This window comes from Suillus subaureus, assembly GCF_016647635.1.
Source record: "Suillus subaureus strain MN1 chromosome Unknown BJ212scaffold_172, whole genome shotgun sequence".
NCBI classification, from domain to species: domain Eukaryota; kingdom Fungi; phylum Basidiomycota; class Agaricomycetes; order Boletales; family Suillaceae; genus Suillus; species Suillus subaureus.
The window spans coordinates 16,107-34,336 of NW_024538728.1; the positions used below are offsets into that span (position 1 = coordinate 16,107).

Here is an 18,230-nt window from a genome sequence, read left to right on the forward strand (position 1 = left end):
CCTACCACCCACAAACTGATGGACAGACTGAACATCTGAATCAAGAACACAAAACCTACCTTCACATTTATTGCCACTCCACTCCTCTTGACTGGGTAAAGCATCTACCAATGGCCAAATTTGTCCACAATCACCAAAAACATGATGCCCACAATGTCTCCCCCTTTCACCTCATGATGGGTTATGAACCCCAAGGAATCCCCTATATTCTCCCAAACTCCACCATCCCTGCAGCAGAAGATTGAGTCAAATACCTTCAGAAGATCCAAGAAGAAGCCATCTCCTGTCACAATCTTGCCATGCAACGCATGTCTGATCAGACTTTTGGAAAGAAGTTTGAACCCTGGAAGATTGGTGAGAAAGTTTGGCTATCAGCAAAGAATCTCATCACCAGACTACCCTCAAAGAAGCTCACCCCTAAACACTATGGCCCCTTCACAGTAGAAGCCATCCTTTCCCCCATCACATTCAAGATCCAACTCCCTGCCTCCTGGAAATCACACCCTGTCTTTCATGCTTCCAAGTTATCCTCCTATTGGGAAACAGAAGTTCATGGCCTGAACCACACCAAACCACCCCCTGACATCATCAATGGACAAGAAGAATACAAGATAGAAGCCATTCTTGCCCATAAGGGAAATGTAAAAGGAAAATGATGCTTCCTCATATCATGGAAGGGTTATCCTTCTTCAGATAACTCCTGGCTCCCTGAAAAGGAATTAGACAACACCCAGGAAATCCTGAAAACCTATTAAGACTGCCTTTGACTCTCTTGACTCCTTACCTAGAAACCTGATCTCAGAATATGCCTTCTTCACAATCCTCAAACTCTTCTCTTGAACTCCATCACTCTCAGCTCAAACTTCACCACAAGCAAGCTCTTGTTGAATTGACCCTTTCTTCCCTTCCTTGTGTTTTACCTTTAGATCATTTCTTTTCTGAAGATATTGTTTCTCTTTCTTTGATGACCATTCATTGCAGCGCAGACCTGGCATCTAGCTATGCCCATACCATTGCAGCTCCTGCTGAAGAAACCACCAAGTGTTCCATCATCTATCATATGACCAAGATCAAATCCCTCATTGCTGAACAACTCCTAGATCGGGGGTTTGAGCAAGCACTCACCCCAGAGATGATCTCTGAGATTGTGAAACTAGAACACTCTGTCTCTGTTGAACCTCTTTGCTTCTCCACCCAAGAAGTCCCTAGATCTCCATCAGAATCTTCTGATGATGACACCCCTGTCCCTTCTCCCTCTCAGCTTGCAGTACATTCTGCAGGAAACCCACGCCACACTTGTGATAAGAAAAGAAACACCATCACCTTCAGAATAGGCCTTTCATGTCCCATCACATCATCTCCTGCTCCACCCATTATCATTGATGAAGACAAACCAGTATCCTCCTCTAACTCTCATGCCCCATCTGAGGAAATTTATCATGACTGAAACAGTGTTGACTATTCCACCATCACTTGTTGATACTGCCAGCAGGAAGGACATCATCAGGTCCACTGCCCTCGCTACTTCTGCCAAGAATGCCATTACCATGCTCCAAAACACCTCACCACCTATTGTCCCACTCTTAGGGGATGATGTATCATTAACACCAAACCTGGCTCTTGGGCCTTCCATCACCAATTCAAGATCTATGAAGATGGAAAAGATCTTGAACAAGAGGAGCATGAGAAGCAATTTGTGAGAGACACTGACTTTGACCCTAACAACTATCAGTCTCTTAGTGATTGAAGTCAGTGACTTCAGACATTGACCAGGGGGTAATGTTACAATGCCCCACTCTTTTTCCCATCACTGCAGATGCCTTATGGCTGTACTTCTGACACTTCCTTTTCACTGTGCTGTTCCCTCATGGTCTCTCTTATCTCTGACTCATACTCTGTTTTCCCATGAACCTTCCTTTCTTAGTACTCATTACCCTTCACCCAGCTTGGTCTGTGCATGATTTCTTTACATATATAAACCCTAGTTACTGCTTGTATTTTCTCTAACTTGAATCTACTCAGTTTTCTTTCATACTCAAACTCTAGCTCCTTGGGAAGGAGGCTAGCCATTACCCCATTTGAACTCTAGATCCTGTGGGAGTCTAGATGATTGCTCCTGAGGGAGGCATTACTCAATAAGGCTTAGTCCTTGATCGACCTTGACCCTTGATTCCTTTATTGGAACAACGCTCTATCCAAGTTCATAACACCAAAGGTGTGAGCGGAGTGAGCACTTTTGGTCTGTTCCCCCATTCCCCTGTGCTCTCATTCAATTTTTCATCAATTATTTATTGCACATGCTAGGATGCAGCCAAGGCCAGGAAGCCAAAAAGGAGCACGAAGCACTCCATTTGCTTCCTGTGCCAAAGGCACAATGGGTGCGAAGCTAGTTCCTTCATTAATTAGAAATTGTTATGTCACAAAAAGAGCACACATTCCCACTTCTATTTTGTGTTGCTATGGATGGCCTACCTGCTCAAGCTTCATCTGTGCCTTCCGAGCATATATTTTCATCCAGCAAAGAGACCTGCACTCTATGGTGCAGTAACCTGTCTCTGACCACACTCGAAGCACTACAAGTTCTGAAGTTCATTTACAAGCAAGACTGCCTCAATTTTACAGTGGACCTGGTGGCTAACAGGCAAGACTACACAATATGTGGACCTGTAATCCCAAGAGCAGTTGACAAGCTGATGGTTACTGGGAATCTTTGAGAGCTCAATCAGTTGCTCATGAATGCAAGGGAAATTGATTGTAATTAGTTCTGTCTGCTTTTTGTGTAGCTACTTGCAAATAGTCATCATTGGTGGTACAAGTGTCACTGGCTTCTCATTGGCTGGACTTTCAGTCTGTATCACTCCCAAACTCGTTACCAACTCACGAGTCAAACGAGGCACAATTTGTTACAACTCGTAAGTGCCAAGTTGTGTCAAGTTGCTGAAATGTCCCACCTTGATTCAATTGAATTTGCCTTGGCGGTAACACTAAAATTTTGAACTCACCTTGACAACAACACTAAGTTACCTCACCCATTGGACCATCAATTTTTCACATGAAGTAATTATTTTGCCTACAGGAAGTCATCCACTATCCATGTGTGCACTAGGTTCCAGCAGGTTTTCCAGATTGTTTCAAACATTCATCTTAAGTTTTGTCCCAACTTGTGATCATGATGGATACAAGCTTTGATTCACGTTTTCGTACATCATCTCAAGATAACCAACCCCACTGGATCATTGGCACCCTCGAACTCAGCTAGTACTTTCAGTGGTCCATTCATGCACATCACAACCTTCATGAATGAGTGGGGGTCAATGTCAGTCCATCCATCTTTTATCTCTCCCACACTGACCTATTTAACAGTTGAAGACACTTGGACAAGGCTGTCCCAGGTCATTGTCAAGGATGCTCAATATGATTCCCCTAAACGTTGCCCCCACCTGAAATGCTTAGAAAGGACTCAGGTAGATCTCCTCAAATCCATCCACAAATTCCTGGATGACCCAAAGAAGAGTCAACTCATTTGGCTGCATGGCATGGCAGGCATTGGGAAGTCTGCCATTGCATTTACTGTGGCTGAGACAATGAAAAGTCTCAAAGTGACAGAGAAGACACATGTCGAAAAGCAGCTCGGAGGAACATTCTTTTTCTCATGTGACAAGACAGAACGTTGTACCACTGGGTATTTTTTTGCAACACTTGTCTACCAGCTTGCCACCAATTTCCCCAGCATCCAGAGTGACGTGAATAGAGCTATTCACAGCAATCCCACTCTACTAGATGCTGACATGCCTCTCTCTGACCAGATGGAGGCTCTCTTTCTCCAACCTCTTCGGAAACTCCAACTCAGGTTACACAAGTGCCTGCCTTTGATGTTTGTTATTGATACCCTTGATGAATGCATGTTTGAACCCGAGCTTACCAATCTTATCCTTTCCCTTGCATGGGCTCTTCATGACCCTCATCTACCCATGACCCACATTCTGCTCACGAGTCGCACAGAACCCCACATCTCTCAAGCATTTCAGAGGGACGAAGTGTGCTCATTGGTGCACAAGATACCCCTGACAGTTTCTGGGGAGGGTGGCATCATTTCGTTAGATAGTGTTGACAACAACATCTGTACTTTCTTGTGGCATTCCTTCAGAGAGCTGAAAAGTCGCTATACCAATTTCCCTCAGCCATTGGAGGATGACCTCACGAAGCTGGTGAGCCAAGTGGGCAGATGTTTCATTGTGGCATCTACAATGATGAAGTTTATTGCCAATGATGGGCACAAGGATCTCCATGATCAATACAATGATCCCCATGATCGATCACAGCTGATGCTCAAGCTCATGAGCAAGCTGCTACCAGGCACAGAGGTGCATAAGTTATATGACCACATCCTCTCCATGTGTGCTGACCCCAAGTGGGCTTACATGTACTTGTCCATCATTGCTGCACTTGCAGACCCTCTTCCCATCTCACAAATCTTGTCACTTCTTGGCTCTGGTTTGGGCAGGGATATGCAGACAATGCTGATACAGCTATAGTCTGTCATGGATATCCCTACAGACAGCACTCTTCCCATAAATATGTATCACCCATCCATTCACGACTATGTTTCTGACCCCTCAAACTGCAACCTCCCTTAAGTATGTGAACATGATAGGCCATCACCCCACTTCCTCCTCACCAATTCCTCTTTTCACTTGATGATGAAAAATATTCCAGAAAGCATGGCTCTCTTGGGTGCACTCTCAGAACTGAAGAAGCAAAGCAAAGCTATGCAACCCAAGGACCCCCGTAGATTACAAGACTCATTATCCTTCCTCATTCGACCATTGGAGCCACTGTCAGTTCTTATCTGTATGCTATGGCTTCGGGGAGATCACACTTCAGAGTTGCAATCCTGGCTAGGGACTCTGGACAGGCATGCCTGGCTTCAGACACAAGGAGGGGAAGACTGGCTCCTGGAGATCCAAGGAGAGGGATGGCTGCAGACCAGGTGTGGGCAAGAGTGGCTGCAGACCCAAGGTGAGAAAGTGTGGGTGCAGATCCCAGGCCAGACAACCTCTGTGCAGACCCATAACATGCAACCCTGGCTGCAGACTGCATATGGGCAAGACTTGTTGAAGACCTTGCACAGGCAAGTCTGGCTTCAGGGCATGTATGGGAAAGACTGGCTACAGACCCAGGGGGGGCGCAACTGGCTGCAGACCCAGGGAGGACAAGCCTGGCTGCAGACCCAGGGAGGGCAAGACTGGCTTCAGACCCAGGGAGGGCAAGACTGGCTCCAGACTCCAGCTGGGCGAGAGTGGCTGCAGGCTGCATGTGGGAAAGATTGGGTTCAGACCCAGGGAGGGATGCACTGGCTCCAAACTCAGGGAGGGCAAAACTGGCTCCAGACTCAGGGAGGACAGGATTGGCTCCAGACTCAGGGAGGGCAAGACTGGCTCCAGATCCCAGGTGTACATGCCTGGTTGCAGACACAGAGAGAAGGACATTGGCTCCAGACCACATGCGGGAAAGACTGGCTCTAGACCCTGGGAGGGTGAGCCTGGCTCCAGACCCCAGCTGGGCGAGCCTGGCTCCAGATACCACACGGCCAAGCATGGCAGTCCACTCCTGCGGCATCTGTCTGGGTCACAATGGAAGAATTCTCGATGATGGTGGAAGCAATTGCCAAGCATATCATTGCACCAGAATTGGCTTCACTGCCAGCCTTCAAAGTTATCCAACAGCTCAAGAGCTTGCTGGATTTCTTGATGCTGCCAATATTCCTAGCATTGATGCCCCAGTCTCATTCCATTTCTGCATCACCATCACTAGATGGTCCTCCTCTGCTGCATAGGGACATCATTCGCGCTATGAATGCCTTCATGGATTTTGCAAGCAAAGCTCAGGAATGAAGTCGAACAGCTTCAGTCGCTCTCAATTATGCCTGTCAAAACTGGGCCATGCATGTTTCACGTGCTCAGGATTCCTGGGATGACGAGCTCAACTGTCTCTTCTACATTTTCTTGAATTGACATCTCCTTTCCTGGCTCGAAATGCAGTGGTGTTTGAAGGGCCTGCAGTCTTGCCTTACTGTTATAACCAAAGGGCAGAAACATATCAAAGTCCATATGATTCTCATGTGTGAGCAGCAATAATTGATGTTGTTTTATATTAGAGGGAATCCAACATGTTGATTGTCACACCAATTCTACAGTTGATTCTGTCATCGATTTTTGGATGACCACAATATCCTGTGGGTATGATATATCAGTTGCTTCAATCAGCACCCAACCATGATATATCCCTGGTGTTGGCTTACCACAGGCATCCACAGATGATGTATCACCACAAATGATATATCACCACACCCTAATATACACTGCCGCATTTTGGGCATTTTTGAAACTCAGCTCTTTGTCATTCCAGGCAGTATATTATGACCGCAATTTTGGCTTCCAAAAGCGGAAATTCATAAAACATATACTATTTTGGTCACCTCCTCATTTCAGGCTTCTCCACATTATTCCCACACTCCGCATTTTCGCATTTTTAGCCACCTACTGTAGGAATTGCACCACTACACCCAAAACATCACCTATTTTGGGAATCTCCACAATATCAATTATTCCCACACCCTCCCCACCTCACTGCAGCTTCACCACCACACCACAATAGGTCACTGTGCATATATAAGTAGTAGTTTAGTATATATATGTATAATGTAATGTAATAGACCGCTTTTTTTGTCTATTTGTGTGCCTACTCCTCCTCCAGGGCCCTTTCAACATAGGGTAGGTTATAGAATACTTTCGCATTTTTGCCCTTTTGATAGGAAGGTGTCCTAGGGTATTCAGAACATGTTTATGAGTATATTTGAAGTGATTCTAGTCTTTATTTGGCCCCCTGAAGCGTCCTACATCAATAGATATAGCATCTATCCATGAACACACAAAATATGCTCTAATATTATTATTTCTAGATGGATAGACTTTAAAAAATGATTCCCAGCTTCTATTCAGCAATAGGAACAATGTATTAGGAGCCCAGGACCATAGGATAATACCTTGTTGCACAGTGTACCCCCCTCTCCTGGTGGTTCACCCTCTGTGAAATTTTTTCCTGCAGAATCAGATCTCAAGGAGGGTATGTGGTCTACTCCTAAGCATATTCAGAGTATATCTATCATATAGCTAGCCCAAGACACACAGGATCCCTCTACAGGAACAAAAACATGACAAACCACATTTTTCACAACTTTGATGTTTCTGACCTGTCATATCCCACAATCCGGACCCATGTTCCATCATATTCCCACGCCTTCTAAGCCTATGTCTGGACCCCATATCCAACTCATTCCCAGATCCCCTTCCACTGTGTACTCCACACCTCAGCAGGATCGACTATGCTCCGGATTTACCCCTGAGCTCCGGACCATCGGATCCTCACTGCTAGCCTGATCCGTACAACCCTATCCTGTCCACCCTATGTGCACTTCATCCAGCAAGACATCCAGACTTCACCTCGTCTCGGATTCCAGACTATATCCACCTTCTTGTATTCCAGTCCTGTATCCACCTTGTCTTCCAGATCCCCAGATCTCCAGACCTGTTCCCACCCTCTGTCTGATATCCTGCACCTATCCCCATTTAGGCATTCTCTGCCTTCCAGCTTTCGGTTACCTCTTGTTCCGTCTTGCTTATTGATCCTTGTACAAGTCCTCATCTCCAAGTTCATTTACTTATGTTCCGTCTTACTTACTAATGTGTTTCCACATGCTTGTACATAGCCTTGCCCCTTTGCTTACTGATCCCCTCAGATATTGTTCAGTATATAACCCCTGTAGATACTCCTGTAGTTCCTTAGTTTGAATATCAACTTAGACTTGCCCAATCTTCTCTCGGACTTTGGTCCACCTAAGTCTGTCCTACCCATCAGGCCTAGGGATTGATTCCCTAGGCCGGAGCTCCGCCTTTCCGGCACTTACCCTCTTTCCGGACTTAGGTCCAATCCCTGTCTCTCTGACTCTACCTTAGGGTAGTCTACCCCTGCTTGTTTCTACATCGGACAAAGTCCAATGTAGCCCCTATTCCTTCTGGACCTCTGGATGTCCTGTCCTTCAGATGTTCCGCCCTCCGTATCTTCAGACATTCCGCCCTCCATATCTTCAGATGTTCCGCCCTCCGTATCTTCAGACATTCCGCCCTCTGTATCTTCAGACATTCCGCCCTCCATACCTTCAGACGTTCTGTCCTCCTAACCCTTGGATGTCCTGTCCTCCTGTCCTCCGTCATCCTGCCCTCCTGTCCTCCTGTCCTCCTGTCCTCCAGACCTTCGGACCTCCTATCCTTCCATCCTGTTTCCTGTAGAAGTATTACCTTGTAGTGGGAACTCTCCCAAACACTTCCTGCATTCCTCCGGAACTCTCCCGCGCTCCTCCAGAAGTCCTCTAGCACTCTCCAGCAGAGTAGCCAGCCTCCGGAAGTCCTCTGGACTTCATTGGACCATCATCGGACCTCACACAAAATGAAGGGCACATACTTGGGTAAGGGGCACAGTGTACAAGCTGAGGCCAAGCCCCTCTGAGTCAGTCTCTCTCCCCCTTGAGCAATATGGTTCTTAACATGACCACTCTACCCTTGCAATCATAATCCAACCTGTTCATATATCACCAGCATAGCATATATACTTGCTTTTGATGACCAAGATCAGCTCAATATAGGCCGGAATTTTGAGATAGTGTATATACTTGCTATTTCTACTGAGTAGAGGCCCATACCTTCAAATCATCGAAATTTAATGATCAGACACCTGGAGCACATTCTAAATATATTCTGTATCATGGATCTAAATGTTCAGAAAGATCCATCAAGTATTGAGTGAAAGGGAAGCAAAGGAACATATGTGGGAAATGTGATAATTGACACATATCATACAAAGTCACATTTCTATATGACAGAGGTCAAAGATTTTATTAAATTTTAATAGTATGTGTGTTAGACTACACAAGGAACCTATTCTACCCTTTGCCCTGAGGGTGGAAGATATGTGGAAGGGATGTGGTGGTAAAGTAAGCTGATGAGCATTAAAGTCCTATCACTACTCAACCAACCATTTTCGATGTTTTGGGCATTTGAAGTTTCCCACACTCAATTTCTTATCTATTTCACTTCCCCAGATTTCAATTCTGGGTGGATCTTTCTGAACATTTAGATCCATGATACAGAATATATTTAGAATGTGCTCCAGGTGTCTGATCATTAAATTTCGATGATTTGAAGGTATGGGCCTCTACTCAGTAGAAATAGCAAGTATATACACTATCTCAAAATTCCGGCCTATATTGAGCTGATCTTGGTCATCAAAAGCAAGTATATATGCTATGCTGGTGATATATGAACAGGTTGGATTATGATTGCAAGGGTAGAGTGGTCATGTTAAGAACCATATTGCTCAAGGGGGAGAGAGACTGACTCAGAGGGGCTTGGCCTCAGCTTGTACACTGTGCCCCTTACCCAAGTATGTGCCCTTCATTTTGTGTGAGGTCCGATGATGGTCCAATGAAGTCCAGAGGACTTCCGGAGGCTGGCTACTCTGCTGGAGAGTGCTAGAGGACTTCTGGAGGAGCGCGGGAGAGTTCCGGAGGAATGCAGGAAGTGTTTGGGAGAGTTCCCACTACAAGGTAATACTTCTACAGGAAACAGGATGGAAGGATAGGAGGTCCGAAGGTCTGGAGGACAGGAGGACAGGAGGACAGGAGGGCAGGATGACGGAGGACAGGAGGACAGGACATCCAAGGGTTAGGAGGACAGAACGTCTGAAGGTATGGAGGGCGGAATGTCTGAAGATACAGAGGGCGGAATGTCTGAAGATACGGAGGGCGGAACATCTGAAGATATGGAGGGCGGAATGTCTGAAGATACGGAGGGCGGAACATCTGAAGGACAGGACATCCAGAGGTCCAGAAGGAATAGGGGCTACATTGGACTTTGTCCGATGTAGAAACAAGCAGGGGTAGACTACCCTAAGGTAGAGTCAGAGAGACAGGGATTGGACCTAAGTCCGGAAAGAGGGTAAGTGCCGGAAAGGCGGAGCTCCGGCCTAGGGAATCAATCCCTAGGCCTGATGGGTAGGACAGACTTAGGTGGACCAAAGTCCGAGAGAAGATTGGGCAAGTCTAAGTTGATATTCAAACTAAGGAACTACAGGAGTATCTACAGGGGTTATATACTGAACAATATCTGAGGGGATCAGTAAGCAAAGGGGCAAGGCTATGTACAAGCATGTGGAAACACATTAGTAAGTAAGACGGAACATAAGTAAATGAACTTGGAGATGAGGACTTGTACAAGGATCAATAAGCAAGACGGAACAAGAGGTAACCGAAAGCTGGAAGGCAGAGAATGCCTAAATGGGGATAGGTGCAGGATATCAGACAGAGGGTGGGAACAGGTCTGGAGATCTGGGGATCTGGAAGACAAGGTGGATACAGGACTGGAATACAAGAAGGTGGATATAGTCTGGAATCCGAGACGAGGTGAAGTCTGGATGTCTTGCTGGATGAAGTGCACATAGGGTGGACAGGATAGGGTTGTACGGATCAGGCTAGCAGTGAGGATCCGATGGTCCGGAGCTCAGGGGTAAATCCGGAGCATAGTCGATCCTGCTGAGGTGTGGAGTACACAGTGGAAGGGGATCTGGGAATGAGTTGGATATGGGGTCCAGACATAGGCTTAGAAGGCGTGGGAATATGATGGAACATGGGTCCGGATTGTGGGATATGACAGGTCAGAAACATCAAAGTTGTGAAAAATGTGGTTTGTCATGTTTTTGTTCCTGTAGAGGGATCCTGTGTGTCTTGGGCTAGCTATATGATAGATATACTCTGAATATGCTTAGGAGTAGACCACATACCCTCCTTGAGATCTGATTCTGCAGGAAAAAATTTCACAGAGGGTGAACCACCAGGAGAGGGGGGTACACTGTGCAACAAGGTATTATCCTATGGTCCTGGGCTCCTAATACATTGTTCCTATTGCTGAATAGAAGCTGGGAATCATTTTTTAAAGTCTATCCATCTAGAAATAATAATATTAGAGCATATTTTGTGTGTTCATGGATAGATGCTATATCTATTGATGTAGGACGCTTCAGGGGGCCAAATAAAGACTAGAATCACTTCAAATATACTCATAAACATGTTCTGAATACCCTAGGACACCTTCCTATCAAAAGGGCAAAAATGCGAAAGTATTCTATAACCTACCCTATGTTGAAAGGGCCCTGGAGGAGGAGTAGGCACACAAATAGACAAAAAAAGCGGTCTATTACATTACATTATACATATATATACTAAACTACTACTTATATATGCACAGTGACCTATTGTGGTGTGGTGGTGAAGCTGCAGTGAGGTGGGGAGGGTGTGGGAATAATTGATATTGTGGAGATTCCCAAAATAGGTGATGTTTTGGGTGTAGTGGTGCAATTCCTACAGTAGGTGGCTAAAAATGCGAAAATGCGGAGTGTGGGAATAATGTGGAGAAGCCTGAAATGAGGAGGTGACCAAAATAGTATATGTTTTATGAATTTCCGCTTTTGGAAGCCAAAATTGCGGTCATAATATACTGCCTGGAATGACAAAGAGCTGAGTTTCAAAAATGCCCAAAATGCGGCAGTGTATATTAGGGTGTGGTGATACTGTAGAGTTACGACCGTAACTTCGTCACGTGTCCCACCCCACAGCGAATCGAACCTATTTGATGTGACGGTCACACTAAATTTCGGGGAGCGAAGCTATTTTGTGACACGCGGTAAAACAGGAAAAATCGCCAACACAAAAACCAAAAATTGCTACGGACAGTTAGACACGAGATTCATTCTGAAGGGTCAAAATTGATGGACATGCTGAGAAAAGGCCAAACTCACATGGATTGCAGCTGCCAGGGCGAAGCTAACTTGGATAGGTCACACGTCGCAAGGGCCTGCGAAGCTAAGTGTGACATTGTCACACCCGAAAGGGCGCGAAGCTACGGTCGTAACTCTACAGTATATCATTTGTGGTGATACATCATCTGTGGATGCCTGAGGTAAGCCAACACCAGGGATATATCATGGCTGGGTTTTAATGAGTGTAAAATGATATATCATATTGACAATATGGGCTGGGATGACAGAGGGTAGAATCGACAATCGACAAGAATCGTTGAAGCGGCTCTGGAGACGCCTCGATTCTGACTCCGATTTTCGAGTCGGTTCTCTAATCTCAATCGACCATAAGTCTGAATGTCCCTGGTTCTCACCACTATTCCACTCGATTCTCGAACGACTCTCATCTATAGCGCTTAATAATCGAAGTATAGTTGAGTTTCGGGTGGCTCGAGGTTCACGGCGCCTGCATCCTATCTTGTACTGTCTTCGTGACCCTGGACCCCCTCTTAATAGTACCAGCTTCGGCGCTCTTTAAGTTTGTTCTTACTTTTTCGCTAGCAAGTTTCGCAGGCGTGTTTTTACTTACTTTACCATGAGAGTTCGGATATCAGTGACGCTGTCGTTTATCGTTCATTTGTAATATGCTTTCGATGTATCGTGTATTTAATTCATAACAAAAATACATATCAAATAACTTTGGCGAGCCTGATTCACGTTTCAACCTTGTTCAGACAACTGCGCACATCTAATTCACCGTGCTCTGGCCACTACACGTGGTTCTGTCTGGCTGCGCAGTACGTAACATATATGCAATGACGCTGGCATCTACACACCATGCCCCTCTTTGCAAAGTGCCTCGCTTGTGGATTGTAATGATATGGTTCCACAACATCCGGCACAGTTGTGTGCCATTGGCAGATCTTGAGCGTCTCCTGCGAGGACGTCAGGGGCTATTTCTGTCCTGTCAGAAGTACTGGACAGAGGCGGATCCAAAAACGAGGTGAAGAGCAACCTAGAAGAGGAAAAGGAAGATACAGAGCAGGGAAACCAGATGGAGCAGCAGACGATCATGCTTCATGACAGTCTCCTCCAGTTTGATCACAGTTGTCCTTGATAGGCGAGATCTTTATGCTAGTCTACTTATACATTCTGATGTGGCATACTGCGACTGCAGGACAATCGATCAAGTCCAAGTGAGGTATTCCTTGTATTGTACTAAGCCGGACGAAATGCCGACATCTGCAATGTTGTCCCATCCATTCCCTGATCACTTTCGCGCAGATTAAAAAGCACGCGGGATGCTAACATACTGTGGAGGACAAGTTGTGGCCTGTCATGATCCATCAGTTATTTCATTAGACCATCCTCAACGAGTTGCCACGTACACGTCCATCATTTCGTCGTATGATACCTACCCGAATTAACGAAATTTGTGAAATGAGCAGATAAACCATGCAACCTACCGGCACCACAGACATAATCAATATATTGGCCACAGAAACAACTGGAAGAAGAACTTCAGCATGGAACATGTTAAATTGAACAAAAGGTCACCGCACAAATGATGGCGGTCATATATCGCACTCCGCCCTGGAAGACGGTTCTCACTAGACGACTGTTGGAATATCTGTAATCTTGATATCTCTTGAACACCGTTAAAGACATTAGTACTGTAGATGGGATGAAAAATTGCGCTAAGATGGGACGGAAACGAGATATCCTTACACAATTCGAAGGCCACGAGAAAGCCATATTGAATGGCACTGCTGCGACCCGCTTCGAAAGTGCAGTTGCTTGTGGGGGGATCTTGAAAAGCAAATTTGTCGTCTACGACAAGGAAAGAAAAATAAGGGAGACCTACCTGAAGGGTTTGCAGGCGCCGCTAGATTATTAACGACTTGTGTAATACTAACAGCTAACGCTATGCAAATCTACATTGTGATATCAATAAACGACTAGTTCGAGCATGCAACCAGAGAAACGTACCGCCGCCATGACCAGTAACACTGCCAAGAGCTTTTTGTTCTGTTTCCAGAACGCATATGTACGAATGATCAAAAGACCTTGAAAAATAGAGACAAATTTCAGGCTCAGAAGACACTACAGATATGGAGCGAACCTTCAGCAGCTACAATACTGATGATGTGAATTGCTGCAGTAAACATCAGCGACAAGACGCTGACTGTTCTCGATATTGGTCACCATTTGAAGCTTGGCTGAAGCGCGAGCACTATTATAATAATTCGATGTTCTTCAGTTCATACAACAACCACATGAGCAAAACACACTAACATTTTCGTTCGCTCGTGTAGCAATGGCAGCTAGACACTCGTTAATGTCACATACCAGGAGATAGTACGGTAGCTGCTCACCATATGAAGTCATGCCAGCTGCTACAAAGGCTATGTAGCGTGAGATCACGAAAAGAACACGACTAGCGTCCCAGCGCCTGTTCCATGTCCATCGAACCTTGCAACATTTGTGAAGATATGTTGAACTTTATGAAGAAATGCTCACCTCAGCCCCGAGCGTTAAGAAATAATCGAAAATCTACGGAGCATAAGAGAGGTTATTGTCCATGGTTTGTAGACCTACCAAAACTCCTAGACCAGCCACTGCGCATATTCAAGATGAAAATAGTGTAAACCGCTGTATGAAGTCCACGTACCATTGCAATACTAGAGTAATTGCAATCAATAAACATCATCTGGAAAATATATTCGGGAATTTCTACCTTGGCTGTCTGAATCCCTGTATTGACTATGGGCGCGACCATTGCACGCTCGTACTAGATAAGACTCTAGAACCCGCTTTTATACGCTTAAATTTGAATCCGATGTGCGAGATTAAAATAAACCACACAGGTCCCATCGATATCCGTATCGTAGGACTGATGGTGGCACTAAATCTCACCCGCAGGGGAGTACTACAGGCACTGAGCTTGCCCATAAGAGTGAATTTGAAATTCAGCATCTGATCACAGAAGAGCATTGGGCAATGCGTGCGGGTCGAAATGTCGAAGTCTCTCAGCAGTGACAGTTTGCTCCACTCTTTGGTAGTTACTAATTCCAGATGCCCATATACTATGCAGAACAGGCTGTGAACTGTTAGGAGCTGATTTGGGGATCATGCTCTCGGCGCGTTTCAACTTACATAGCTATCATCTCACGCCTTCAGTGACAATCGGAGTCGTGGCACAGCAGAAAACTGGCAGCTCAGTTACTCGTCATGAATACGGATATGGTGGGCTTAATTGCTGCAGAGTGCTGGACGCTAGATATATTCACGCACCAATTAAGAGAGCTGAAAAAGAACAGTTGGTCACTGTGCGCTTAACAGGCCGATACCACTCACTGTCACCAGATCAGAACATTCATATCATACCGGCATTGGTTTACGACACTTGCAACTCGGAGAAGGGTTGAACCTGTGTAACAAACAGATGATGAGCGTTATTAATAATTCACGTTATAGGTTATCCATATGGATGCCCGAAAGTGAGCGTGTTGCCATGTGTCCCAATTCAAGAACAGTGGGCAGACCGTGCAAACACTGACAGGGAAGGTGACAACAAGTGCACGACTTACCCAAAGCAGAGCAGACCAATGGGCACCCCGCCATGTTGGTTTGACGTCCACTCTCAGCATCTGCAAGCGCAGGGTTAACCTCCTGCGTGCGATAGACCGGGTCAGATCACAGCAATGAGGGCAAAGGTCGAGGTAAGAGAGTAACCCATAATCATGAATCGCTTTGCAGATGCAGTGTCCTTCATGAAAGGTGAGCCCTCCACGCACGTATGGAATTTTCGTGAGTTCTGCTCATTGGCTTGGCATTTAACCTTGCCACGTCACCTGTGCGTCATATCCATCAAGCGGGCAACTGTAGCCAAGAACATTACCAGAAGATACCGCAAGACAAAAATCGGAATAGCAGGAGTATACATGCTTGGCCTCCTCTGTCGTCGAGGTGTGTACCGTGACATCGCAACATCGTGATGTTACAGCCCATACTTCGATGATATAAGAACACGCATGCAATCGTATGCCGTAAACAGTGTATTTCAGAGTCGAGTTCCTCATTGAACGCGCACTCTCGTTCGTGAATGCAATAGCATTTCGCCGTGCTAAGGAGTCGGCTGATGCAGATAATATGGCTACGGGATCGCGTGAGCTGATGAGGGAGGTGCCTAAATCTAGTGGCGCGACACGCGTCAATGTCCTTTGAGACACGTATGGATCTGTGGTCCCATCGCGGGTGAGAGCAGGAATAGGTCAAGCACGATGGTTTTGTTGTAACTCACAGGCCGAGAGGAGTTCATCAAGAACGTTTATTTGAAGAGTTTGGTAATGAAGCGACGGAGGAGGTTTGGATATGTTATCGACACTGGGCCGATAGCACTGCTGAATGTTTGAATGCCTATTCGCATCGTCTGGATAACATAAATTGAGTAACTGCGTTTCCTGCGCGAAAGCAACATAATGACGACGGCGTTCAGCACTGCTGGCAAAGAAATCTCTTGATATCGACGTATAGGCGGGAAAGAGTTGACACCAGTGACAAAATGAAGAACAGCCATTGTTAAGGCGCGTGTATGGAATTTCGTAGTCTAGATATTACACAATGTGTGCTTGGGACTGCGATTGCGACCTTGGGATTGTTCAAAGTAGAAACTGCAGGTCGCAGGCTTGGAAGAACACTATGAGATGTGAGTCTACCAACACTTCGTCAGAAGACTGAGGATGAGTCGTCATGCATACACATACGCTGAGATTACAATACTTAATGTAGTGGTCATACCACACCCGTTGAGTGGTACACGCAGACGCCTTCGTGCTTGTCATGGTCCTTCTGAAGGATCAGCTCGCCACATTGCACTTCAGAACACGCGATCTCTTCGACTTACTGAGCGACGTTCTTGATGTGAGATGCCTCTGAATGTCTGCGTGCATCCAGAGATTCGGCCATGGCCCTTCGATAATGAGTTCATCAATGAGCTGAGACTCCGATGCATGTTAGGATTTCGTGTACATTTGACCTGTCTCATTCGCATCTTCAAGTTTCACGATGGGATTCGCTGGTGATATATCGTTGAGGGAAACTTGCGAAGAGCCGGCGATAGGGTGGGGAGTGTTGTATACATAAATACAGTTATGTGATCGTGACAGAATGTATGCGAGGGGGCGCAAGGCTTGTAAATGGGAGACTTGATACTAGGCTTAGGACTGAAAATAATTTATATGCGAAGTACCGATAGAGCAGATTTGTGCCATAGCAACCCGCGGGAGACTCGATGTTTGGCTCTGTTAGGAATAGAAGGGCGTAAGTATCAAGGTAAGTACTAGTAGAGCGCTGAAGCTTGTTTTGATTGTTAGTACTAAGAATCTGACGTATGAGTCGAGATGGAAGATGCTGCCCCTTATACTACAAAATCTACAGGTTTTTACCTGTACAAGAATATCTCTCCTAGTATCATTTCTACTTCAACAGCATCTGAAGACATCATACTACTGTAAATACAGCATGCACAGCAACCTCGTGGCCTCCTGCAGCCGAACAAGCACTGGCACCCACTTGTCCTCATGAACTGTATCCATCCAACAAGTTTTCCATAGATTGAATCATCTATTCATTCCATCCCATCTCCATCACACATTGGGACCCTAAGTTGTCGACTTAGTTTGACTCCAGATCCTTGTACGTCATCCCTTGAGATAATTATCGCCTAGATGATTTCAACTGCACCCAGCTAGTGCTCTCAATTTGTCCATTTCATCACGCATATCACAACCTTTGTGAATGAGTGAAGAACAATGTTAGTTTTTCTCACTCTTGTCCCTCTCTCACTTTCTGACCCTTTTGACAGCTCTTGAAGGAACTTGGATGAAGCTGTCCCAAGTTGCTGTCCAGGGTGCTCAGTATAACTCCCATGAATGTCAGCCCCACCTGAAGTGTTTGGAAGGGACCCAGGTGGATCTTCTCAAATATATCCATGGATTCTTGGATGACCGAAAGAGGAATCAACTTATCTGGCTGCATGGCACAGCAGGTGTCAGAAAGTCTGCTGTCGCATTCACCATAGCTGAGAGGATGAAAGGTCTAAAAGTGACAGAGGAGACAAATGTTGAAATGCGGCTAGCGGGTACATTTTTTTTCTCACACAAACACACCAAATGTTGCACAGCTGGATATTTATTTGCAACACTTGCCTACCAGCTTGCCAATAATTTTCCAAGCATTCAGCAGGATATGAACAGAGTGATCCACAACAATCCTGCTCTACTAGACCTGGACATGCCTCTCTATGACCAGATGGAGGCTCT

The 18,230-nt window shown here is 45.7% G+C and overlaps 1 protein-coding gene across 1 annotated transcript; it reads left to right on the forward strand.

Moving 5' to 3' along the window:
• Nucleotides 1-17,787: 17,787 nt before the first annotated feature.
• Nucleotides 17,788-18,225, forward strand: BJ212DRAFT_1225989 (uncharacterized protein; the record flags this gene model as incomplete). Its single annotated transcript, XM_041329454.1, has 1 exon — nucleotides 17,788-18,225. A coding segment is annotated over one exon (438 nt), but the record flags the coding sequence as incomplete, so codon positions are not given.
• Nucleotides 18,226-18,230: the final 5 nt, after the last annotated feature.